The sequence below is a fragment of the Ursus maritimus genome, unplaced genomic scaffold (genome assembly GCF_017311325.1).
Source record: "Ursus maritimus isolate PB19 unplaced genomic scaffold, ASM1731132v1 scaffold_7, whole genome shotgun sequence".
Taxonomy (NCBI): Eukaryota; Metazoa; Chordata; class Mammalia; order Carnivora; family Ursidae; genus Ursus; species Ursus maritimus.
The window spans coordinates 55739571-55767372 of NW_024426885.1; the positions used below are offsets into that span (position 1 = coordinate 55739571).

A 27802-nucleotide genomic window follows, 5' to 3' on the forward strand; every position below is an offset into this window, starting at 1 on the left:
CATTCAGGTTCATTTACAAAACACATCGTGTATACCAAGCCCTGTGCTAAACAGGATCTCATCACACCTAACCTACTGGACAATTCCAACTGGGCATGCATTGTTGTCCATGCAGAGACCAAGTCCCAGAGAGGGCAGGGTCACTGAGCTTAGCAGTGATGAGACAAACTGTACCCTGATCTGTCCAACTCCAAAGCCTCGCCACTCTCTTTTCATTATTCTACTTCGTTCTAGCATTTCTCTGAAATTACATCCATTCACTTCACAAAGATTGTGCCTCTACTGTATTTCAGGTGCTGTAGCACAGCAGTGAACTCACAAACAACAGTGTCTGCCCTCACAGAGCCGACATCATTTCTTAACTTACTCCTGTTCACTCCGTATCAAAATATAATCTCCATGAGGGCAGAAACATTATCTGTCTTGCTTCCTGCATAATTCCAGCACCGAGAACAGCCTCTGGCACATGGGTACAACAGACAGCAATGTGGTTCAAAAATCTCCAGGGGGCGCCAGGGTGGCTCAGTCAGTTGAGAGTGTGATTTTTGGTTTCAGCTCAGGTCATGATCACAGGGTCATGAGAACGAGCCCTCCATCGGGCTCTGCACTCAGCCGGGAGTCTGCTTGAGATTTTCTCTCTCCCTCTGCACCTCCCCCTGCTCACTCACACACTCTCTCTCTAAAATAAATAAATCTTAAGGCGGGGGGGAACCAACTCCAACCATGACATCCTCAGCAATGGTTAGGAAACTGATCAAAACTATTCACCAAACTGATTTAGGCCCATACACAGCTCCTGACAGTGCATTATCTTAGTGCTGTTCTATACATGGCCACTATGTAAAGCTTTAAACAGAATCTCTAATACATCTGTAATTTTTAAATGTTGAAATAAATAGTAGTTTAGTTATCTTTAAGAGCTTATTTTCCCAAGTCAAGAAAAAAAAAAAAAAAACAGTAAGAGACAGCCACAATACCACAGCAGGGAGAAAATACATATGAGAAAAAAAGGGTTTTAAAATATTTTTATTTGCAAAAATAAAAATAAAATAAAACTAATCTGAATCAGATTCCTTCTTCTTCCTTCTTGTCCCTTTTGAGGGAGAGGGAGTCCCAGGCTCTGTTCTGTCTTTGCCATGCTCTGTTTGCTGTGTCAACCACTCCTTTTCTAGCTGTTTCAGCATGTCTGCAGTGAGGAGGCCTTGCTGCACCAATCTGGAAGCAAGGGATTTCTCTCCCGCATCGGGGCCAGGTGGCTCAGCAGCTTTACTCCCTAGCGTTTTGGTGCCACGCATCCTTCTAGCTTGGCCCTTTGAAGTTCCTGACAGTCGCGACTGGTTCTCCGCTGACAAGCTCTCCAAATTCAATAGCTTATGTGACTCTGAAATTTTAATCAGTTTGGTGATGTTGTGTACCCCATCTTGGATAACGCCATCTAGTTCTTTCTGGAGGTCTCGAATAAGGCTGGCATCTGGAAACATATCTATAAACCGGTAGCTGGGAAAGAGACATATTACGTTATAACAACAGCTCTTCTCACAGTATTGGACTTAGCTCACTGATGTAACTACATCTTAACACTGATTGATCCTAAATGTTCTGTTTTTGCAAACTCTATCCAATGCCTCTGCTCAACCTTTATTTCTGCCCCAGTACACCTGAGGAATATTGTCATTATGAGGGCAGGTCATCACTCATATCTTAAGTGATTCCAATATGCTCCCCGGTGGGACATGCCCCACCTTTGAAAATCACTGACCTCACACAGTACCTTTCAAATATTAATGTACAAGTGAATCACCTGGAGATCTTGTTAAAATGCAGTTTGATTAAGTCTGGTGTGGGCCTGATACTCTCTATTTCTAACAAGCTCCCAAGTGATACCAAAGCTTTCGGTCCAGGGACCACCATTTGTGTAGTAAGGATCTAGTAAACCTTCTCACCTACCTGTCTTAACTAGAATCATAAGAAGTCCCTCAGTCATTTTTGGAATGGGTACAAACAAAGCTCAACAGCCATAAAAGACAATAAACATAACATAGAACACCTTGCAAAAATGTGTCTAACTTGAGAGAGCAAAAGACCATTCATTCATAAAATCTTTGATTTCCCCTATTACTTAGAAAAATGAGAGTACCTAAAGGGAAAAATCTGATACCTTAGCCACAGGTAAAGATCCAAGACATCATGGACAGCTTCTAGATCCATGAGGTCTTTAATATTCTTAGGTGGAAGTAATGGCCATTTAATATATCGGCGTAACCATGAGAAGGTCAGTGGCTCATTCCTGCTATACTGCCTGGCAAACTGAAAGAAAAGAAGAGAGTTTGGTAAAAGAATCAAAATTCACTTAAGTCTGCAATTAGAAAAAGAAAACACAACAAAACATTAACTGTGGTTATGTTTCAATAAGCAGGCTGGTATCTTTCTTTACACTTTTCTATATTTTTTTAGAACATTTAATATTTTACAAAGATACTTTTAAGGAAAAAAAGGGGGGGGCGGTTTCCTTCATTTTCCAAAACCAGGGCAGTAATATGTGTATCAGAAGTTGTATAAGAACTAACTTTCCAGAGCCTAAGTCTGTTGACTTTTATGAACATTTAATGTCCTAAGTTCTGGACAGACATCAAAGACTCTCATTTCTATCCCTTCGTGCAATACTCCTATAACGACAAATATGAGCTGTATCTTGTTAATGTCCTCCCTTATCATAAAGAAACTCTTTGGGGTGGCTTGGTACAAGGTCGGGTATGAGTCAATCAAACTGGTAAAAAGACTGCCTCTTCACTCAGCTGTACTGTTTTGGCCAAGTCACCGCTCTGTGCTTCAGCTTCCTCAGCAATACCGTAAGACCACCACACCGCAATCTTGAACCACAGGACACTGTTGGGAGAAAGTGCTTGGAAAACCAGGCTGCTCCCACTCCCCACCAATGTTAGGCATGATTATGCATCAGACCACAACCATATGAGACAGATAGAGTCTGTCTGCAGACCACAACCATGTAAGGCCGCTAGAGCAAGAGTTTAGAATCTTTAGCTTCAAGAATAAGCTCATTTCAAATGGTTCATTTCCTGATTAAGGAAAATTATCTCTAAATGTTTAACCTAAGCAAGGTCAATACTTCAGAGAGGCAAGGCAGTTTTAGAACAACTATGGTTAAATAGTGTTACAATTTGGTGTGTCTGGGTGTCTCAGTCAATTAAGTGTCTGCCTTTGGCTCAGGTCATGGTCCCAGAGTCCTGGGATTGAGCCCCATGTCGGGCTCTCTGCTCAGTGGGGAGTCTGCTTCTCCCCCTCCCTCTCCCTGCCATTACACCTGCTTGTGCTCTCATTCTCTCTCTGTCAAATAAATAAATAAAATCTTTTTTTAAAAATGTTATGATTTTATTAAATTCAGCTGTGCATTCTGCTAAGCTTAATAAATGCCAAACAGGATACCCATGACTGATGGAAATGTGACCATACTAATCTGCTAAAGCAGGACAAGCCAAACTCAATTTCTCTTACAAAGACACTGGCTTTAATATTTGTGGCCACAAACTAATGGAAACCCAGTATGTAAAAGAGCTAAGTGTGGAGCTGCCCAGAGAAGGGAAGGGAGAGACGCCTATCAGATACCCCGTCCAGCAGCCAGCCCTACGGCGCTCCCTAGAACACCGGATTCGAACAACTATCCCGGGGGCATCAGAGGCCATCAATGGGATTGAGCTCTTTTATAGTTCAGTAATAATGGTGATCAAGAAAAAAGAAAAAATCTCTAAATTTCACATGCTAATAACAGAACATATAAGCAACTGCTGGCCTGTACCACTCCAGACTTCTTACTCCTTAGTAAAATGCTGCTGCTTCCTTAGAACAGCGTTTGAAGGATGGTATAAATGGGGTCGGGGCCATGGACTCAAGCTCCATCCAGGTCAGTTGATAGCATTTGAGACTTTGTTCCATAAACTTCAACCTTATGCTAACTAACTCTCCCATAAATGTCAGCTCTAAGAAACATATTTTCTAGGTAAATACCTGGAAATGCAATACCTCTAAGACATACTAATGGGAAGAGAAAAAGGCAAGTTGCAGAATAATTCATCATAACATTTATGGGAAAACACACCCACGCAACAAAACTAGAATTTCTATATGTACACATATGTAGGCACATGCAACCAAGAGGTTTGCAATGACACAAACTGTTAACTGTGGCTCTGTCAAAGACTGGGATTGGGGGTGGTAACCCAATTTAACCTATCTGTAGTGTTTTAATTAGTGCAGCAAGAAAGCATTTATGTATTATTCATGTGATTTCAAAGTAATTTAGAATATAAATTTAGAAACAGATTTGGTAGGAACACAGCTAGTATGCAGAATGCTGAGTTCTACAGAGAAGATAGCGGTGAGACTGTAAGTCCGAGGAGGATTCAAAGAGGAGGCCTTTGGGAGTTTAGTGGGATGGCACTCCAGGCAGAGGCAATAGGGGGAGAGGCAAGGGCTCAGCGAGGTGAGGGGACATGGCAGGGGGCTGCAAGTTCAGCTTTCACTGCCCTTCCCTGCCCTCCGCCGTTTGGGTGCATCCTATGCTCCTCAGAAGGCAGAGGTTTGTACCCCCGCAAATGAATGAAAAGAAAAGGGGCTGGAAGCTTGGCACCAAACTCATATAAGATAGCAATCCCTGGCTCAGAACCTTATAATCAGGAAAACTGAATACTACTGCCACAGCTAATCCCACCTCCCCTTCTCCTTCCAAAAAATATTAACCAATGCCATTAAGAGAGAAGTGTATCAGGCTGCCTGGCTGGCTCAGCTGGTAGAGCATATGATTCTTTTTTTTTTTTTTTTTTGAAGATTTTATTTGTCAGAAAGAGAGAGTGAGAGAGAGCACACGGACAAGCAGGGGGAGCAGCAGGCAGAGGGAGAAGCAGGCTCCCCACCGAGCAAGGAGCCCAATGAGGGGCTCGATCCCAGGACCATGACCCAATCCAAAGGCAGACACCCAACCAAATGAGCCACCCAGGCAACCCAGAGCATGTGACTCTTGATCTCAGGGCTGTGAGTTCACATCCCACGTTGGGTGTGGAGCCTACTTAAAATAAACAGGGGCGCCTGGGTGGCTCAGTTGTTAAGGGTCTGCCTTCGGCTCAGGGCATGATCCCAGGGTCCTGCGATCGAGCCCCGTATCAGGCTCCCTGCTCTGCTGGGAGCCTGCTTCTTCCTCTCCCACTCCCCCTGCTTGTGTTCCCTCTCTCGCTGGCTGTCTCTCTCTCTGTCAAATAAATAAATAAAATCTTTTTTAAAAAATAAAAAATAAAATAAAATAAAATAAATACTAAAAAGCACACCAAAAAAGTAAAAAAGAGAAAAAAAGAAAGAACTGTATCATTAGGCAAAGAACCCCCCCCAAAAAAATTATAGTCTTTTTGTTTTAGCTTCTTCACAAAGGCTACCATATAAGCCCAAATACAAAGCAATAGTTCCCCTTTCCCCCAAAAAATTGCCTGTAAGAAAAACAGAGCCACTTTGTATTTAAGTTCTTATATAGTATCCCATATTGAAAGATACTCTCCAATTGTTTTAATTTGAATAGCGAAGTATTGTTTGGGGAAATGCACGGACTTGAAACAACTCAAAATATAAAGACAAAGGCTTACCTGTAACAATGAAGAACAGACAAAGGGCTGCTTCTTGTTGATAGGAGCTGTGCAGAAAACATACCTCACTCGTAGACTTAATGGAATATGTTGGATCAACTCTGCAGAAAATTTAAAATCATCCATATTGCAGACAAAATACTGCCCATCTACTTGTGAAAAGTCTACAAAAATATCCTGGGTGGGGGAAAAGACACATTACTGGACTGCCTAGGCGGGCATGAATAAAGTACTCAAGTCTACAAAACACAACCTCTTTAAATCTGTAACAGTCTTCTAGAAAGGCCTGCTTAATTCACTGCCTTCCCAAGCTAAAAGACCTCCCCCATAGCCTTCCCAAATGGAAATACTCAGAAAATCCCTCAGGATAAAAGTCCCAGAAGACTCTGAGAGAACGTTTTCTCACTTTCAAGATAAACTTCACAAGTAGCAATGTCACAAAAACAGACTATCCACTGATGCCCAGGAGGTTAACTAGTAATTGTCTGACATATCAACATTTTTAGAAAAGAAATTTTAGATTTTAGAAGAGATTTGAAAGTGAGTTCTGACTTACAATGAGATTGGCGAGTGTGGTATCGGGGAGATGGTAGGCAAACATCTCAATCTGCTCAGCAGTTGGGTGAAGACCGGCTGCCTTTCGTAAAAGAACGAACAACGGTAAGTTTTCTTCTTTTTAAAGGGCAACTTTTCCTCAGTAATTTCAAAATAAAGTCCTATATTCGGGCTAAGCTCTTGCCAAATGAGTTAAATGACAAGAATTTGAATAAAAAAGAAAAAAGCAACATCATTTTCCCATTTATTACCAATTAAGAAAGCTGAGGAGATGATTTAGTCAATCTTTCACATACACCTTAGTTATACTCCTAAAATCTATGATGATCTGATAACAGTACCAAAACTGCTTTCCGGAGTCTCAGTTATCTTCACTGAACAAAAATGAACAAGGAAAACCCAACTGCTCTAGCCAAGGCAATGAAACTGAGAGACAAGCATAAATAAATACAGGAGAGAATGTCTAAACTGGAGGCCAATGATCTCTTCAACCATATTCCAGTATTAATAAATGTCTACAGGTAAGAATACGCAGAGACAAAGGGAATGGGAAAGAGAAAGAGCAAAGGATGAATGGAGGAAAGAAGAAATGAGTCATGGGAGGGAGGAAGAGTATGAGCACAGGAAATGAGGCACACAGGAGAAAAGCAGGGGTGTGTCATTATCAACTGCACTCTTAACAAAAGCTACAGAAATTAGTTCAACCACAGCTTTCTTCCAGGAAAGTTTCCCTGCATCATATCTCATTTCTATTCCCCTTTACCAGCTCCACTGAAAAATGAGACGAACCACGTTAATTTATAAGTGAATTTTCCAAGAAACTTAAATTGGAACAGTTTGTTTAAAATACATACGCTGCTGCCTCCTTAACCGCACTAACCAAAACTGAACCTTGTCCTTACTGGCTCGACGTTGTATTGCTTAGTACCGTTTTGCCCCAAACTCAAGGGTTTCTTCTACATTCAAGCTTCTTGGGGTTTTTCAGTCTGCTGACATAGCTGTGTGCCCACCTGAAGCAACTATGCCCCTACCCTACCCATCGCTAGACTACAGGAAGAACTAAAGGAAAATCAGGTTCATTAAACTTGTTTAATCTGGACCTTTCACTTGCACACTATTCTCTGATGAAGGGGTCCCTATGCCTCTCCAAAGCAGTAAAGTAGGGCTTTCTTGACATGATTTTCACGGCACAAAACTTTCTTTTGCTTATTTCTGTTTCCAAGTGTCAGAAGCAAGAGTCTGGAAGGTGGGTGAAGGAAGGATGGCCGTCCTCCACAGAGAAGTAATTAACACGTTGCACCTTACCTTTATAGGATCCACATGCCTATTCAAAATTTCCTTTAATAAACTGAGGTCTTCTCGATTCATTGTTGTCACTTCTCCTTCTTTATATTTTGAGCTGAATCTACCAGCTCTGCCAGCAATCTGCAAGGCCTGAGAGGTAGTAATTGGTTCTATTTCTTTCTCTCCCTTTTCATTGATAGTGGGTTTTATAAGGGAGTAAAAAATAATTCTTCTTATGCTCCTGAAACAGAAATAAAAGTACTCGCTCAGACTGCTGTATAAAAAACTCTCCATCATTTGGGTCATTCAGAAATGCTCACTGCAATTCTAGTTTAGGCCTGCTTACAATATTGTCCACTGCTCACAAAATAAGGAAAAGAGGTTTGTCAGTCATTCTTTTTCTTCCCATTAAATAATATTTTTTAACAAATTGTAAATTTACTAAAAAATCGTTCAATTGTACATTTACAAGGGGTAAACTGTGGAGTTTGTAAATTATCCTTCAATAAGGTACAGAAAATAACTTTTCTTTTTAAGATTGTACGTATGTATGTATGTATGTGAGAGAGAGCAAGAGCATGAGCAGGGGGGCGCCTGGGTGGCACAGCGGTTAAGCGTCTGCCTTCAGCTCAGGGCGTGATCCCGGCGTTATGGGATTGAGCCCCACATCAGGCTCCTCTGCTATGAGCCTGCTTCTTCCTCTCCCACTCCCCCTGCTTGTGTTCCCTCTCTCGCTGGCTGTCTCTATCCTGTCGAATAAATAAACAAAATCTTAAAAAAAAAAAAAAAAAAGAACATGAGCAGGGGGAGGAGCAGAGAGAGGGGGCCAAGCAGACTCCACGCTGAGTGCAGAGCCCGACTCAGGGCTCGATTCCAGGACCCCGAGATCATGACCTGAGCTGAAATCAAGAGTCAGACACTTAACTGACTGAGCCACCCAGGCACCCTGAAAATAACTTTTTTTTTTTTTTTTTAAACAAGTAAATCACATGAAGTGTTCTCAGGCTGCTTTTAAAAGTTGGCTGCTGGGGCGCCTGGGTAGCACAGTCGTTAAGCGTCTGCCTTCGGCTCAGGGCGTGATCCCGGCGTCTGGCATCGAGTCCCACATCGGGCTCCTCCGCTGGGAGCCTGCTTCTTCCTCTCCCACTCCCCTGCTGTGTTCCCTCTCTCACTGACTGTCTCTCTGTCACATAAATAAATAAAATCTTTAAAAATAAATAAATAAATAAATAAAAGTTGGCTGCTATCCCTGGGTGGCTCAGTGGGTTAAGCATCAGACTCTTGATTTCAGCTCCAGTCATGATCTTAGGGTTGTGAGTCAAGCCCCGTGGTGGGCTCTGCATTCAGCAGGGAGCCTGCTTGAGAGTCTCTCTCCTTCTCCCTCCACCCCTCCCCTCTCACACGCTCTAACAAAAAAACAAAACAAAAACAAAAGCTGACTGCTATTAACAGCTTTGAATAGTTCTTTAATTCATAAAGGTATAATTGCCTTGATTACCCAGAGAGGAATACTTAGGCATAATACTGTTACTCCAAGAGCTAATGACTAGCCCCACATTCATAATGGGCACTTACACACTTGCTGACTGAGAAACTGAAAATACAGTGAAATAATGTAACAGGTTAGTGGTAGGGAGTATCACTCAAAACTCCTTGTACTGTGTGGTATTTTCTTTTTATCCCCTCAAGAAATGTAAACAAGATAAATCTCAGATCTGTATTATAATACCCGTTCTCCTAAACCTAAATGTATGGCCATTCTAATGCCAATTAGAAAATGTTTAATTGCCATCTAACCCATTGAATATCCATGATTATTAAAAACAAATTACTTACAAATTAAGTCCCATGCCAATTGCATCTGTAGCAACCAAGATTTTGCATGGATCATCAGGATCATTAAACTTTTTTGCTTGAGCAAGTTTGGTCCCTAAAATAAGAAGAATTTATGTTAGTTCAGCGTTCTCAATCTTCTACCACATCACACTAAGTATATCTTGGAACCCCTCACCTCTTACTCTCCATTTTTATGAATAAAAACTCTTATTGTTTCTGGGTGCCAGGGTGGCTCAGTCAGTTAAGCATCCAACTCTTGATTTCAACTCAGGTCATGATCTCAGGGTCCTGGGACTGAGCCCGCATTGGGCTCCACGCTGAGCACGGAGCCTGCTTGGGATTCTCTCTCTCCCTCTCCCTCTGCCCCCCACCCCCAACACCACTCACACTCGCTCTCTTGGGGGAAAAAAGAGAGAGAGAGATTTCAGACTACAACTTCAACACAATTACCAAGCTCATATTTCACATTTTAATGTTTTTGTTTTGTTTTGTTTTGTTTTGTTTTTAAAGAGTGAGCCAGGAGAGGCAGAGGGAGAGGGAGAGAGAGAATCCCAAGCAGGCTCTACGCCCTGCACAGAGCCCAACATGGGGCTCGATCTCACAACCCTGAGATCATGACTTGAGCCAAAATCAACTGTCAGATGCCTGACTGAGCCACCCAGGGGCCCCTTTAATGAATTTCTGTAAGAAAAATCATCAACTCAACATTTAAAATACAGTCCATTAATAGCAGCAAGAACTATGAATTTAAAAACTTCTATCCTGGGGCGCCTGGGTGGCACAGCGGTTAAGCGTCTGCCTTCGGCTCAGGGCGTGATCCCGGCGTTGTGGGATCGAGCCCCACATCAGGCTCCTCCGTTGTGGGCCTGCTTCTTCCTCTCCCACTCCCCCTGCTTGTGTTCCCTCTCTCGCTGGCTGTCTCTATCTCTGTCAAATAAATAAATAAAATCTTTTAAATAAATAAATAAATAAATAAATAAATAAAAACTTCTATCCTCACCAAGATGAACCAGAGAAATTTGTTTTATATGACCCATAATAAATTATTAATGTATAATGCAACTTAATTCAGTATCTCTTACTGTGTTCTCTATACATAGCTCGACATAAATAGCAAAAGAGATTTCATATCCCTGTCATGATGAAAGCCAATAATTACCAGGTGGGAGACTGCCATATATAACAGCTGATTCCAATCCCCGAATTTCAATCTGTCGACTCACAGAATAAATATCATTCTTGCTAAAACAGACAATGCAGTCCCCAGGCCGAAGGTTGTCTAATGATTCTAATGCATGATCCAGCACGGAAATGGGGGTGAGCCTCTTATAGTTTCGAACCTACAATAAAGACATGATATTGTAAAATAACACGCTTAACTTCTTGTGACTAATAACTAAGTGAAAAACTTGCAATGAAAAGTAGCTAAAAACTGGGGCGCCTGGGTGGCTCAGTTGGTTAAGCGTCTGCCTTTGGCTCAGGTCATGATCCCAGGATCCTGGGATCAAGCTCTACATCAGGCTCCTTGCTCAGCGGGGGGGCGGTGTCTGCTTCTCCCTCACCCTCTGCCTCTCCTCCCTGTGTTCTCTCTAAATAAATAAAGAAAATCTTTTTTAAAAAGTAACTGACAGGGGCGCCTGGGTGGCACAGCGGTTGGGCATCTGCCTTCGGCTCAGGGCGTGATACCAGCATTATGGGATAGAGCCCCACATCAGGCTCCTCCGCTATGAGCCTGCTTCTTCCTCTCCCACTCCCCCTGCCTGTGTTCCCTCTCTCGCTGGCTGTCTCTATCTCTGTCGAATAAATAAATGAAATCTTTAAAAAAAAAAAAAGTAACTGACAAGTTCCAACATTTTTCAAAGGAAAATACAAAAAAAATTTATTTTCATATTACAAATGTTACCATCAGTTCTCATTGGTATTTCTAAATCCATGAGATGCCATACAGCATTTCACAAATTTTCAAAGCACTTTCATATATATTCAATTTTCATGGCAACTTGGTAACGTTAGAATGCTTGTTAACTATTATTTCCATTTTATGAAAAAGTTAAATAGAGCCCTATAAAAGATCAGGTCTGATAAGAATTCTTTCAGTTCTGGCCTTCTGTGATTTGCCTAAGAATGAAAAGCTAAAAACAGCAAAGCCTAGAACTCAGAATTTCTTCTACTACATTCCAGCCTCTCCCTGAAAGCTGAACACGAAACTAATGGACCAATTTTTTAAAATTCCTTCATCTTATTCAAGTACAGTAAAAAACAAAACAAAACAAAAACAAACCAAGGATTAAAAGTAAACCTGTTACTTAAACCAGTTACTTTCTATTCTATGAATATGAGAAAGGGATACAAACTATCTCTATCAATTAGATACATACCAAAGGTCCTAATACTGGACACCTGAGGCTCTGAAAACCATGAACTTTTGCTAAGCTTCAAACTTCCAACATTCCTGATTTATTTAATTCTAAAGAGATCTGCTCAACTCCAAAAGGTTTTGTCAAGAGAAGATGAAAATTCTCCAGTACTTTTGGAAGGCTTAGGGCATGATGGCAATTCTGCGAGGATTCAGATCAAGATATTCAACCAAGTATGTATGATCTAGTCAACTGTGAGAAAATGAAGCGTTCTTTGTCGTTAAGTTCTGATTCTGCCACTCTCTGGGACCTACGAAGCCACTGCGGGGTACCCTAGGCCGTTTGCTACGCCACCTTGAGACAAAGCACAGAATCTGGTACCTCCACTTCCTCCCCGGTCGTGTACATAAGCTCAGTAACCAGGTCAATAGCAGCAGATTCTCCACACAAATGGACTTCTTCAGCACACAGTCCTGTTAAATGCAAAATCAGTAGTTTTTTAAAGCTATGAAATTAAGTATGTAACACCTTATATAGCAAAAATACTTTAAGTTTGCTTACCTATTGCTTTACAACTTTACCAAGTGTTTTCATCAATATTATCTCTTTGATGCAAACCTCAAAATAACAACCTTCTGGTGGGCAAAGATTATCTCTATTTTTATGAATCTCAGAGCTTTTAAACTGCTTTGGCCAAGGTTCCGAGTCTACTAGAGGGTGAAACCAGCCAGGACTGGAACCCAGCATTCTGATGGTTAGCACTGAATCTCACACTTGTATTTTGCAACTCAGGCTCCATGGAATCACTAAGGTGCCTCAGAGGCTGAGGGCTGGAGGGTAAATGAAACTCCAAGCTCCTTACTGCTGAGTAGATCCACTATCATCTATTTTAAATTACAGACTTTAATGTATACGCTTTGTTTGAAGGAGTTCAGCTATGGGTTTTTAAATCTGAGAACACCTGCTCTACAACACGCTGATCAAAAATCCACTCCAATATCAAGCAGCAGAAATGTTCACTCATGTCCGTGGATCTCAAAAACTCCAATTCCAGAAGCCTACCCTAAATAAACAAATAGCTATGGCTACAAAAAATTTTCACTGTGGCACTATCAGTAACAGGAAAAAATGTTCAACTCTATGGAAAAAAAATAGTGTAGCTCTTCAATGGAGAATATGCAATATTAATATGCGGTGTGAAAAAAAGTCTATGAAACAAGAAGACTGAAAAAAAGCAAGATAAAAAATAATATATTCACAAAACGCCATACTCACAAGGAAAAAGACTGGCATGAAACACCAAAATGTTAATCATGGTTGTGTAAAGATGGTGAGATTTGAACATTTTAATTAACTGGTTGCTAACTTTATGGTGAGAAAACTGGACTTCCCATAATTAAAATAATATTTAGGAAATAAGAACTCACACTAGGCTGACTTTTTTGTTTGATTTCTGTCAAAAAGAGAGGATCCTAATGACTACTTGGGAATGTCAAGCAGGGAAATGCACCTCTGAGCAGATGTCACAAAGCACAGGTCTCAGCATTAAGACCACCCACCTAGAAGTGCTCTGGTCCAGGCCCATCCTCTGGCTGGATCTTTGATCATCTGAATTTCATCAATCACGGCCACTTCATCTACAACAAGAAGTTGTTGTGAGCAATACAATCTACTTAAACAGTGTCACGAACAAATTATAGCAGCACAACTCAAGCTTTCGTCACCACCATCATCACCGTCGTCACTCACTGAGCACTTCTTTTCTGGCAGGCTTGTTCGAAGTGCTTTACAAGTATCACTCATTTAATCTTGACAACAAACCTATACAGTAAGTATCATCATTCTACCTATTTTACAGAAGAATAAACTGAAGCCCAGAGAAGTTAAAGTCACTGGCTCAAGGTTACACAGCATGTGCAGTTAGTGAATGTGAGATCTAAAAACATGAAATTCAAACCCAGGCCATCTAGCATCTAGTAGGTCCCTCTGTCCTATTTTCTGCAATCTCAGAGGCAGCCCAGAGAATCTGCTTAATAACTGACTGGCTGGCTCGGTCAGTTGAGTGCCCAATTCTTGATTTCAGCTCAGGGTCATGATCTCGGGGTCACGGAGTCAAGCCCTGCACTGGGCTCCACGCTCAGCGGGGAGTCAGCTTCAGAGGTTCTCTCTCCCTCTCCCTCTGTGCCTCCCCCTGCTTGTGCATGCATGCACATGTTCTCTCTAAAATAAATAAAACTTTAAAAAAAAAAAAAAAGAATTAACACCCACAGGGTAGTAAAAGAGAAAGTATCTATGCTTCCAGGAACAAGGAGTAGACAGCACTGCTACAAATGAAGCTTCTCTATCACAGGGACCCAGACGGACGTCAGAAGCAGAAAGCAGAATAGCAAGTATCATTCCCTGACCTCTAGCTATGCTCATTCTTACGGATTTTAAGCTTATCACTGTGGCAAAAATAGTACCTCATTTTATTTTCTAATGCCAAAATGCTTTTGACCATATTATTTTATTCTCTTTAAGTCATATAAATTATAATTTTTTCCTCAAATAACAAGATGAGAAGAGCACATTAAAAAAAAATTAATATGCCCACAGTAACATTTACAAAACAAAAGAAAGCATATTTTATACTGAAAAACCATCAGATTAAACCATCAGGGGACAGAAGTTGGAATTTTGATTTATAAACTTCTGTGCTATCTAAATTTTTACAATGTATTTATAATAAACTCATTTCTTAAAAACTATCCATTTACTCAGAAAAATTATTAAAATGAAAAAAGCTAACTCAAGTCCATAATATATAATCCATATTTAATTAAATACACACACCCACAATGCACACATAAGTATATGCATACACAACACAAACATAGAAGCAATCTGGAAAATACACACCACAGGGTTAACTCTTGTTGATTCTTGATGGGGAGGATTAGGAGATTATAGGTTTTTTTTCCTTCTCTTTGCATTTATTTTTATATTTTCTACAATGAAGACATATGACTACTTACTGGTAAGAAGTTAATTTTTACTTAAAATATTTTCAAAACTACTTAAATAGAAGTTCACTGAAGTCCGATATATAATAGTGAAAAACTTTATTTTTTTAAAGATTTGATTTATTCGAGAGAGAGAGAACACAAGCGGGGGGGGGGGAGCGGGGAGCAGAGGGAGAAGGAGAAGCAGGTTCCCTGCTGAGCAGGGAGCCGGGACACGGGGCTCAATCCCAGGACCCCGAGATCATGACCCGAGCTGAAGACAGGCGTTTAATGGACTGAGCCACCCACGTGCCCATTAGTGAAAAACTTTCAACAATCTAAATATTCTTTAGAAGGGGAGGGAATGAATAATTTTAGTTGTAAGATAGAATTTTAGTTATAAGTTTAAATGAATAAACCTGATATGTATATTTATGATATATGTGATATATGTACAATATGATACATGTATAACAAGACTAGATCTAAAAACATGCTGTGTAGAATATAAAGCAAGTTATGGAACAATAACACAATATAATAATCCCATCAACGTTTTAAAATACACAATCTAGGGGCGCCTGGCTGGCTCAGTTGGAAGAGCCGCAATTCTTGATCTTGGGTTGAGTGTAGACATTACTAAATAAATAAATAACCTTTTTTTTTTTTAAGATTGTATTTATTTACTTGAAAGAGAGTGGGAGAGAGCACAAGGGGGTGGAGTGGGGGAGAAGCAGACTCCCTGATGAGCAGGGAGCCCAACATGGGCTCTATCCCAGGACCCTGGGATCATGACCTGAGCTGAAGGGAGACACTTAACCAACTGAGCCACCCAGGTGCCCCATAAATAAATACACTTTAAAAAAAACCTTGGGGCACCTTCGTGGCTCAGTTGGTTAAGCATCTGACTCTATATTGTGGCTCAGGTCATGATCTCAGGGTCCGCACTCAGCAGGGAGTCCGTTTCCCCCTCCCTCCCCCTGCTTGCACACACAACTCTCTCTCTCAAATAAATCTTTCTAAAAAATTCTTTAAAATAAATATATAAATAAAAATAAATAAACAAAATACACAATCTACAGTACTCATAAGTAATACATATCAGTGATACAAAAAAAGACAGGAAAGATATATACCAAATACTTGATAGCAGTAGGATCAAAAGAGGAACTCAATCAGGGAGTGGTACAAAGGAAATATCATGCTTGTTAACATTTTAGTTCCTTGAAGAGAAAAAGGGAAAGGAACATTCAAAAGCAAACACCATAGCGTCTGGCATTTATCAGCGGTGGGGAGCACTGGGTATGTTGTCCTATTCATCTCAACTTAAAAAATTTTTTACAATAAAAAACACATTTCATATGTTCTAAATGGCATATACATACAGGGAGTTGTAACACTGCACATCTCAACTGTACAAGCAACATGGGCAGCCTGTTTCCCATCTGCATCTATCGTCACACGTTCTTCCCCTGTTACCAGGTCACACGGAACACCCTAGGATGACAAAAAGAAATCTGGAATTATCACCACCTTTAAAATAATAGCGAAAAAAGAAGTTTTGGATGTTTAATAAAGTATTCTTGCAATTACCATTAAATTTATTCCCAGTCCTGTAAAGAAAATTTTTATGAAAAATAAAAGCGGCTCTCTTACATAATCTACATCAACTTGGAAATATCTCAAATCGGCTAAATTCTCAGGTAACACGAACATGAGAAATTGCAGCGGTTTCACTTTTTAACTTTGTATGTTTCTGTACTATTTTGATTTATTAAAATAAAATGAACATGGATTGTTTCTATATTCAAGAAGATTATAAATAATATTTAAGAACGTGAAGACCTCCTAATATAATTCTTTGAGAAGGAGCAGCATTAATCGTATGGTATAATAGTTTGCCCACAACTGAGGGGTTCCTCAGGACAAAGGGCTTTAGGTGCTAAATCTGGGAAAGTCCAGGCAATCCAGGACAGCTGGTCTCCCTAGAGGCCTGAACTAATCATGAAAAAACATCTGATATATCTAAACTGAGTGGCAGTTTACAACACAAATGACCAGTAGTTTTCCAAATGTAAAGGTTATGAAAGATAAAAGAAGGTTCCTGAGGAATTGTCCCAGATTAATGGAAACTAGAGACATGACAACAAAATACAGTGTTGAGACTCTGGACAGAATCCTGGGGGGTTGGAAGAGAGTGGTGGTGGTGTTACTGACAACTAGCAAAATTTGAATATATATTGTGGATTAAATAATAGTATTCTATCAATACTAAATACCCTGCTTTCGAGAAATACCATGTGGTTATGTAAAAGAAAGTCTTTGTCCTGAGGAAATACTTTCTTATTTATGGATAAGAAGGCATGACCTATGCCAAATTACACAAATCATCCAGAACAAAAAATAGAGAATGCAAATTATCTTCCCAAACCTGTTCACCTCACACTATAGTCATAATTCATTATAGTCATAATAAAACAATGAACCAGAATGTGGCCTGTTTAGTGGAATGATGCCTCAGATGACAGGATGTTCAGTCCTTTACAGGTCTGAACGGGTGGCTTCAGTCTTTATCATTAGTTCTAGCTCATGACATCAGAGGTCTAATCTAAAAAAATGGTAAATTAAATACCATAACACAGTAGGTTAACTCTGAGGAAGCAGGGGAGGGTCTCAGAGGGAGTTTCAAGTATATCAACATTTCATTTCTTAAAAAAATTAATAAAACAAGTATAGCGAAATGTTAGAATCTGATGGGAGTTGGGTAGTGGATTCAAGCTATTTGCGTGTAATTCTCTGCATTTCTCTGTCTTTGTGAAATATTCTGTGATACTGTAGATCATTCATTCCAATACACAATTTTTCACATTTTAGTATCTCTGAAATCAGGATGCAGCATAATGGCAGGTCAGAGTTCAGTTGGCAGCATCTTTTCCTCTCTCAGTTGTACATTAAAAAATTGTACATCTTACAAAGTACAATGAACTATGGCAACTTTTATTACTGGTAAAGTACTACACATGCCCTTTCCCACCTCCCACCTTCACCCTGCCCAGCCCTCCCAAACTAACAAGAAGAGCAAATATTTGTAATATACTGACAGCAGCATTACTCTTTTCGAAGATCTCATGTGCCAGTAATTTTAAAGGACCACAATACACTCCAGATTTTGCTGACAAGTATTTCTGGATTGCATGGTAAGTCTTTCCACTGTTTGTGGGGCCTGAATGGAATATTATCTTCCGCTGTATGGCTCTGGCTTCTGGGTACCTAAAACATAAGTAGGAAACAGCTTATTCCCATTCACCTCAAAATCCATCCTGGCAAAGGTATCAACTGAAAACAATTCCAATGAAACATCCTGTTAATATTCACATGATAGGATCTCTGGAAAACTAAATAAAATGATGAGTTTCAGATCCACACTAAAATGATGACTGTTGGGGCGCCTGGGTGGATTGGTTGGTTAAGTGTCACCTTTGGCTCAGGTCATGATCCCAGGGTCCTGGAATCAAGCCCCACATCGGGCTCTCTGCCCAGTGGGGAGCCTGCTTCTCCCTTTCCCACTGCCTGCCACTCCCCCTGCTTGTGCTCTCTTGCTCACTCGCTCTCTCTGCCACATAAATAAAATCTTTTTTAAAAATTTAAAAAATTGGGACACCTGAGTGGCTCAGTCAGTTAAGCGTCTGCCTTCAGCTCAGGTCATGATCCCAGGGTCCTGGGATCGAGTCCCACATCGGCCTCCTTGCTCAGCACGGAGCCTGCTTCTCCCTCTGCCTGCCTCTCCCCCTGCTTGTGATCTCTCTCTGACAAATAAATACATTAAATTTAAAAAAAAAAATTAAATTGAAAAAATTAAACAATATTGACTGTTTTCCAAGACTGGCATTTACTCACTAGAGGACAGAAAAATCTAAATGCAAATTAATTCCGTAGTATTTTTGCCATTGTACAAGTCCCTTCTCTTCAGGAGTTACTCAGAGTAAGTTTAAACTGCTATCAGCTCCACAGATATGTTGACATCATTTCCACAGCTCTAAATATATGACCCTATAAGTAAATAATTCCAAGGCTTCCGAATTTCAATAGATATAATGTAATGACTGGGTCTTCTGTCTCTGGCCATGACGAATGGTACAGGACTTACCCTCCCACCACAAACAAGTATAAACTGGACAAAATACATGGCACAGCTGCTTGGGGACATAAACAACAGGCAGTATAGGACTATAAGCCCTGGAACAAAGGAACATTTGAGATGAGCCCTACTGCACCCCAGTAGGGAGAGGTGGAACCCAAGCAAAGTTTGACAGTCCCAATGTGCTGAGCAGTAGAAATCAAACTCAGAGATGCTAAAGCAGGTGGAATTTGAAGGGCACGAAGCGTGGAAGAGAAGAAAGCGTTCAGCAGAGGAGGTGCCTTGAAGTGAGGCTTCCCTTAGGTCCCTGAACAAGGGCTGGGCTGCACATGTGCAGAGCCTTGCAGAGAGCAGCTTGCTAAGGGTTTGAGCAGAAAGTCTCAAAGAGGTGGCAAAGCGCTAGATGTTGGGAGTTCCAGCCACAGTGGTGGTAGTGGTGAGAGTTCATTAACACCCAGACATTCAGCTGACACTAGAAAGGCCACACTTAAATTATAAGGCCAACACCGTAAAGTAAGGGCTACTCTAGATTTATCCTAGTAAAACCTACAAGCTAGCCTGATCAGAATCAAGGGGAGACACCAGAATTAACTGCCTGTTTTTCTAGGGAAAACAACTCCTAGACTCCTTATGATTCATCATCCAGCCTACAATAAAAAAATGTAATAATCACTAATCTGCCAAGATTAGAAACTAGCATTTCAAATCCACAAGTAAAGAAACTAACCAGTTCGGTGGTATTCTTAAGTCACTGATTTTACGTAGGTCATCCTTACATTCCAACACAGGAAATATCTGTTTCGCGTGTCTCAAGAAAAATGGAAATAAATCATCCACATGAGCTGAAAAATAAAACACTGCATTAACAAGTGCAATCTACATGCCATCCATAACCAGACCTAGTGAAACTTTCCTTCCTAGCGAGCTAGTCAAGGGGCCGTTGCCAGGATAAAAAGAAAAATTCTGGAGCAAGGAACTCTATCCTTTTCTCAGATCCTGCTTTGTCTTGTTTTCTTCCTAATTTCACTTACATTTTCTAGGAGAACAGCAAATTGGCTGTCAACCACCATGTTCTACTCCTCTGATATAAGCAGGTAAAAATCAGCATTGGTGAAAGTTAAATTAAAAATAACCTGGAAACATACATTAGTAAAAAGACCTATAGTTACTGAAGAGAAATGCAGGTGCAAACACTTTACATTTAAAAAACATAACCAAAGCCAAATGCCGACAGGGACACAACAATGATGTTCTTACATTTTTTTCTTTTATCGCAAAAACTCTGCCCTGATACGAAAGAGAGAAAGAGTCAGTGGCAGAAACAGATGGAATCCGCCACGTATGAATTCTATCTTTTGTGAGAGTTCACTTCACATATTAGTTCTATCTTCTGTGAGAGTTCACTTCGCTGTGGCCTATACATAACCCATAACGGAGAGCAGAAGGCGCTAGATCAAGGCTCCAGCCTTCCTCCAGTCTAAGATATATGGCTGATTTAATGACTAGCTCAGGGACCCACTATAAAAGCAAAACGACCTAGAAGGCCCCCTATGAAAGCACAGAATTATTTACAGATGGTGTGAATAGGGCCCACTCTACAACAAACAAGCTCCGAAATACAAAGTATGCTCAACACATTTTAAAAGAGATTTTTAAAAGTCTCTACACACTTACCTGCACTGAAGCAAATATCATTCAAAATAATGTGAATGTCCACATCCAGAGAATGAGACTGCATGATGTAATTTCTAAAGCTGATGAAAGCTTGATGGAAGAGACGAGCTGTGGGAAACACAAAACCAAAATAGGCAGGACTAAGTTTTCATTTCATTTCTCATTTAAAAGTGACATATACACATCACACCTAACTCATCCAAGTGCCCTCTTTCTTTTTGGGGGGTGGGCTCCTACAGCTGGTTTATCATCATCTGGCCTACAGTGAAATCCTAGCACCACGTGAAGGAAAGCACAGCTCCTTTGCTGTGTGTCCGGATCACCAGGTGCATCTCGCCAAACTCCTGTCAAGACAGAAGCAAAGGTCAGGGACATCCTCCAGACAACACGTATGTACTTGTTTCCCAGGCACAGGAGGTCTCACACAAGATTGACAAAGCTGTGATCTAAGAAGTTAATAAAATATCTCTAATGGAAATGCTGTTAGCCTTACCATCGAGTCCATAATCAGCACCCAGTTTCTGAATTTCCTTCCTCTTGTAAAACTTGTCTAAGATCTTCTTTACTTCATCTGAAAGAAAGAGGTGCTTAACTTTGGTTTTCTAGATGGAGAAATGCCCAAAGAACAAAAGAAACTTGAAGTCATGCTCAAGGCACTTTACAGAGTGTTTCAAGTACTTAAAGGTTTTAGTTGATTTTTTATGGTTTAATAGTGCAAAAGAGTGTCTAGAAAAATTATAAAGTCAAATAACAGAATATTCCTGTTATACTGCAGAGGAATAAGCAAGGTGCAGAGGCTCAGACATCGCCCTTAGCCTCCATCAGGCCACTCTTAGATGATCATGTTCTGTTTGATTTACTTACAACCTTTCTAAACATCTACTAGTGAGGAGTAAACAGGTACCTAGGAAGACAACCAGAACTGCAGGGACCAGATCGTCATGCTTTTACTGAAATGATTAAAGAGGTCAGGGATGATCTTGTTTGATGAAGATGATTTTAAGAACAGACTACACTTACTTTTGTTCTAGATGGCATAACTATAGTGAGTGCGAAGTGAGGGATGCAGACTTCAGTGGAATTTATACAAAAACAGAACAATGAAAAGGGGCTGCCTCAAAAAAGTGCCAGCTCCTGGTCACCGTAAGCACGCAAGCAAGGCTTAGAAGACTATTTCAAGGGTGATGGTAGCGAATCACGTGCTGGAGGGGACGGCGAGTTAGATGACTGCCGAAGCAACATGCCAGTAGGAATCAATAATTTCGTAAGTGAAAATATTTTAATCAATCAAGCTGCAATTGTACTAACATTGCACATGTTAAATACTACTGCATTATTCCAGAGATAAACGTTCACTGATCCAGCCACACACACTGTATTTCTGGGAAGACAGGCCAAAATGGAGGATATAGTCTTTGTCCACGAAACACAGAAAGGCCAAGTGGCCTGTATTTTTACCTCCTGCACAAGTACCAAACGCATTTTCATGCAGTGACAATATAAACAATACTTACTGAAGAAATGAAGCCTGAATAAAGCATCCCACTAATAAAAATTTGTTTTGCATAATGAGGAATTTTAAGATCAGTGGCTTAGGCACTAGATTTGCCCACAATGAAATGTGAAGATGTATCTATCTATCTATCTATCTATCTATATCACCTATCACCAGCAGCTATCCTGATATTTCTGGGTATCTGTTACTTTGTACCCAGTGGGGGCAATCATCTCTTTCCATCAATAGTGGAAAAATCAGTGACAAATAAAAGATTGGAAAAAAGCACATGCAATTGCTTGGGGAAATTCTGCAGAACTATAGACTTGATACAAACTGAAGACATCGCATTTGTTTAGAATTGACCCATTTTCTATAACTAACACTACAGTGTTATGCAAGAATCAAGATATTCAAGGATACTTCACTCAAGCATAAGGTTTCTTGTGCTAAGTGAAAGACGCTAGTCAAGAAAAACTACATACTGTGCGATATTATTTAGATGAAATATCCTAAGAGAAACAGAATGCGAATTAGCCGTTGCCATGGGCTGGGTGACGGGAGTGGGGCTAGGGCAATGTGGAGTGACTACTACTAAGTATGGGACTTCTTTTCGGGGAGGTGAAAATGTTCTAAAATTAGATTATGGTGATAGTCGTACAACCCTGCAAACATACCATTACACATTTTAAATGGATGAATTTTAAGACATACGTGTTACTTTTTAAAGCTGTTGTAAAAAATCTCTGTATCAACACTTTATTTTTATCTAAAGGGATGTTCCAAATCCACTACCAATTTTTAAAAGAAAACTGTAAAAAACTTTAATAGAAATAGCACTGAAAATTTTTTAATTAACCACAAAAGTATATGAAAACGTAAGTTTTGCCTTTCATAAAAATTAAGCTTTAACAGTTTCACTATTCTTAACAGAATGACCTGATTTTTGGTCATAATTACTTCTCATTAAAATTAACAGTGATTAAAGGAGACACCCTCTAGATTTCAGCCACAGCAGAAATGGCTCAGTCACTACAGCTGTTCACCAAGTAATACATAGGTTTCTCCCAGCCCCCTGCAACGGGAGCCCAGGATTTAATACGGCTATGCTGAGACTCAGCTGCATTTGCTAAAATTAAGAGGCCCACTATAAACACTAAGCCAGTTGCACTGTTTTAAATGATTACATTTTTTTTGAAGAGACAACAAAATGTTCAGGATAGTCCATCAGGACAGGTTTTCCTCTAAACTGTGAATCTACCTCACCTGAGTGTTACTCAAAAATAACAGTCCCACATCGTGGTGATGAACAAAGCAGCCGTTACCAACTGGGGCTGCTTCAACCATAGGCTTTATCCATTTTGTTAAAATGTTTTAATTCACTTGTTTCACCGTACACATCCATAATTAAAGAGAATCCCATCTCAGCACACCAAAGCTACAGCTCGCCTGAGGGCTGGAGAAGCAGCTGGAAAAGTATACAACTCAACCTCTCTTAATAACAGAACTGGAAAGGCCAAAGCCACAGTGGAAACACAAGTGGAGGGAAGTGATCAGAATAGGTTAGGAAATCTCTAGGATCCCTAAAGGAAAGGCAGTATCAATCCTGAAGGGACTGTATCAGAGACAACTTAGTGGTGGCATTTAGTTCCTTTCCCTCTAATATTACAACTAGTATTACTACCCTTGTCATTGAATATGAAAATATGCTGGAATATTGTTCCAATAGCGGCCACAACTCATGATGAACATTTTTTTTTTTCCTTTCCAAGTTTTTATTTAAATTCCAGTTAGCCAACATACAGTATAAAAGTAGCTTCGGGTGTAGAACATGCCGAACCTCTCCTATCATCACAAAGGGAATTAAAAACACTAGATTTGCTCCCCGGGCAACTACTGCAGCAGACGGGTGCATCAGACCAAATGCCTCAGACCCTCCTGCCTCGCTCTCCGGTGACAGGTGTGACATCAGCACTGAGACGAAGGACCCTCAACTATTCTCTACATCCCCAAATGTGTCCGTGCCTGATATCCTGCATCAAACTACAATGACTTAATTAAGCTTCTGCTCCTTCATAAGGTTCCTCCAGCAACCATGATTCTCATCCAGAAAGCTAGATGTGCTCTGAACAGAAAAGTGTCACCTAACAGTCTGTGCAGCGACTGCCTCCATAATCTTGACCCCCTTAGCATTATACCCGGATTCCCTACTTCATAAGTGGTATGCCAGAACACATGAGTCCAGGTGTTTTGACAAGCTTCCCCCAAACTCTGACTCCAGTTCATTCTGCTAATAGGGAGGCGAGCGGCTTCAACCCTCTTGCAACAGCTCTGCAAGTTCCAGTGTGCATCTACCCATCTTCCACTACTAGAATCTGGGAAGAAACTACCACGACCTGCCTCAATTAATCTGATACTCTCCCGAGGAGTGACAACTGCTAATAAAATCCACCAAGAATATTATTAGTTGCTGCCACCGCCTGTAAACAAGCCAGTGCTGAACCAAAAATCAAAAGGAGATCGCGCTCTGCTGGAACGTCTGCCCCGTGGTCAGCCAGGCTCCCGTGGCTGATCTCGGTGTCTGGAGGATCCTACCCTCCTCCTTCGCCGCTCCACCTGAGACTGCCCCAAGCTTCCAGCCTAGCGCCCTTTCCCGGAAAGAGGAGGGCTACTCTGCCGTCTCAAGTAGTTGTATCTCATTGCTAGAACTTCTAAACACTTAAAAATTCATAATAGTGCCCAAAGTTCTTAAAAATACTACTCTGGTGGAACCAGCTGATTCTGAGTAGAAATATGTCTAAGGAATTTTACACCAGCTATTATAGCCTAAAGAAAAAAAGCCCTTGTTGATATACTAACCTAAAAATACATCATTTTATTAAATCCTCACATCAACCTAGATTTATAGGAGGGTAGATCACTTGGGCTTCGAGGGGAACAGTATTCCCAGTTTCCACATATCAGATTCTTACTGCAGGGTGACAATCCAACCTTCACTTTTTATTTATTTATTTTTTAATTTGACAGAGAGAGGGAGACAGCAAGCACAAGTAGGCAGAGTGGCAGGCAGAGGGAGAGGAGCAGAGAGCCCAATGTGGGGCTCAATCCCAGGACCCTGGGATCATGACCCAAGCCGAATGGAGATGCTTAACCGATTGAGCCACCCAGGCGCCCCGACAACCCAACTTTCAATTCCATTTTTCAAACAGCAAATATTTAGTACAAATAATTTTAGTTTACATTTGTTCATCCCTTTACATTTTTCAAAATTCTTTGCCTAACATGTTCCGATGATTTTCACAATCCAGAGATGTAGGCAGAGAACATATTATCCTCATGTTACCAACTAGGAAATGCAGAAAAGGTAGGAAATTCTAAATCAGACCAGTAACTTAAGTGCTGCATGACTCACAAATATGCACCATCTTTCTACCCGCAGTCAGTCAATCTACAACCACAGGGCTAAATGCGTTATAATCAAGCAAAAAACACAGATAGGTAGATACTCAGCACCTACTGCGTGACTAGAACAGTGCTTGGCACATAGCAGACATACAAATAAGTTTTCGGGCGGGACAAAGACACTGTCTATCTCATAAGGGTTATTAGGAAAATTGAGTCACATGCTTAAAATGGTACCTGTCTCTATCAAACACTCAATATTAGCCACTGCTTAAAAAAAAAAAAAAAGGAATCACAGGCGCATTCTAGGCAGTGAAAGTATCGCACTTCTGCCCCCAAAACCAGTATTTGGCCCATAATATGCTGTACTACTGTATGTTTAAATTACAATAGGAGTCACCACTGTTGCTTGTTGAAGTGAACTGCCTAAGAGAACTCCTGGAGAGCTAGTGCCCTGTGCAGCTACACCATTCCCTCGCCCTCCCAGAGCTTCATTTGGTCAGAGGAAATTCCCTGCCTCCCTAATCATCCAGAAACTAAAGAAGTACAGCCCTATAATCTGAAATTCCCCTTGAAACCATTTGCACGCCTCGCTGTTAAACCCATTCAAAGTTAGTTGCTGCCACTTGCTGAAACTGAGGGATTCCTTTCTCTCTGGAGTCCTGGATGATCAAGGATACATACCACCTTTGCCGAGGAACCCTTATGTTCTAACTTTTATTACAGTTCGTATCCATACATCCTTTCTCCCCGCAAGACTAAGTTTCTGGAGCGTAAGAGATCTGGATCTGAGTCCGGTTCCTCTCGGCAACTAGCAGTGCCAGGTTTGCGAAGATGACAAAAAATGACAAAAAATCCTGAAAGAAATCCTCCTCTGGCTTTTCACTGACCATCCCCTTGACCCTTTTCAAAAGCAGTAGTTCTGGGCAGCGGAGGAGAAACAAAGAAGGATACTCGAAAAAGCGGTCGTCCATCTAACGACGCCAAGAAAGGTGAATCGTCCCATCAGAAGGGGATTAAACTGTTCCGAGAGGGGCGCAGTGAAAGGGAAAAGACCACTTTTGGGGCGGCATATTAAAGACTCAGTAAGACGCAGTCCCAAGCCTTGAAGGGCTCACAAACCAGCGCAATAGGCAGGCACTGACAGGCACGATGACAACGCTCGAGGGGACTGCGGGGTCTCCAGGGGAACAGGGTGCAGCTTCCTCGCGGCCACGCCTCGGCCCCGCAGACACCCCCGCCGCCCTCGCTAGCTCCCGCACTCACTCTTATCCAGAGGGCGGGTTAGCTCGGCCCCGACGTCGCCATCCGCGCTGGGGCCCTGAGGTTTCACAGTCAGCGGCACGAACAGGGACGTGTTCGGGGCTTTGGAGCCCCCCGACGCAGAAGAGGAGGAGGAGGAGGCGGAGGCAATCGCAGACACGCGCCCCAGAGCCCCAGGCAGGGTTTCAACACGGGCGCGAAGGACAGAGCAGAGCGCTGCCCGGTGGCCAGCCGGGCGCCCCGCCGGGAGCCGAGCCCACAACAGGGCACACCGGGGGAAGGACATCGAGGCCACAGGCCCTAAAGGAGGCTGGCTGGAGCTGCCTGGGACTTGGCGCTGGACAATGACGTCCCGCCAGCGCCTACTGTTCAGAAAGACCCAGACCGAGCAGGGGAGCTGCCCAGGATAATGCCCGATCAAAAAAAAAGGTAGTGCCGTGAGATTGCTCACAAAGAAGTGGGAAAGCTTAGAAATAAAAATTATAAAATGTAAGTTCTTCTTCTCTTTCTCTTTTTCACTAGTGATTGGCCCAGCTTTCTCTAAAGAAAAGAAACTAATCAGGCACCGTTGGAGATGTCACAGATGAGGGGAGGGGGCCTGCGAGTTGTGTCACGTGACGCGAGCTAGCCGGGTAGGTGCGCGCGAGTTCAGAAGCACGTGGGCAGAGCCGTGAGCGGTGCGGGCAGGATCAGGGACAGGCACTTAGGTTTGTTCTGGGTACCAGTGTGGCTTGCTGATTCCAACACTAAAGAGCGTTTCTCAAGTTTATTGTATTATTAACTTTCGTTTTCTGATAGAGTAGCGTTAGAGAACATAACAATCTGGCCTTCAGAACGTAGCTAAGGAATTTTTTTGCAGTTTCGTAGGTAAACCCCCTGTGTGACGCTTGTGTAAGTACTTGTTCTTTAATGTGAGAAGTTCGCGTACGTCATCCAAGCTGAGATGTCACAGCCGCATAGCAAAAATAAGTCTTCTGTATCCCAGCCACCTCTGTATCCCAGCCAAAGTTTAGTTTCATTAGTAAGTTGAATACTGTCAGAGGAGGTTGCAACATGTTAATTAAAAATATGCTGTTATATTTTCCACATCTCTCTCACTGTACCTAAATCATGAATATCTTGCAACTTGAAGGGACTTGTCATGTAATATTAATATGTAATACCGTGTGTCA

General features: G+C 41.3%; 1 protein-coding gene across 1 annotated transcript; it reads right to left on the reverse strand.

The window, feature by feature from the left end:
• Nucleotides 1-1010: 1010 nt before the first annotated feature.
• On the reverse strand, nt 1011-26949 carry SUPV3L1 (Suv3 like RNA helicase). The gene is made up of 15 exons (XM_008695967.2): nt 26634-26949; nt 20964-21041; nt 20471-20578; nt 19524-19638; nt 17760-17928; nt 16044-16155; nt 13237-13314; nt 12059-12150; nt 10480-10660; nt 9321-9414; nt 7506-7725; nt 6202-6282; nt 5646-5822; nt 2159-2307; nt 1011-1497 (listed from the first exon to the last, which is right to left on the reverse strand). Exons 1-15 carry the CDS (start codon nt 26914-26916, stop codon nt 1056-1058), a joined length of 2379 nt encoding a protein of 792 aa, XP_008694189.2. The 5' UTR covers nt 26917-26949; the 3' UTR covers nt 1011-1055.
• Between the last annotated feature and the right edge of the window lie 853 nt (nt 26950-27802).

Excerpts from the sequence above, each read along its gene's own strand:
- SUPV3L1 (XM_008695967.2), bottom strand. The coding sequence starts at position 26,916 with ATGTCCTTCCCCCGGTGTGCCCTGTTGTGGGCTCGGCTCCCGGCGGGG. Across the intron at positions 17,929-19,523 it reads TTAAGAATACCACCGAACTG|GTACCCAGAAGCCAGAGCCA; the intron begins GTTAGTTTCTTT and ends CTTATGTTTTAG. Across the intron at positions 6,283-7,505 it reads GGCATGTGGATCCTATAAAG|GCAGCCGGTCTTCACCCAAC; the intron begins GTAAGGTGCAAC and ends CTTTTACGAAAG.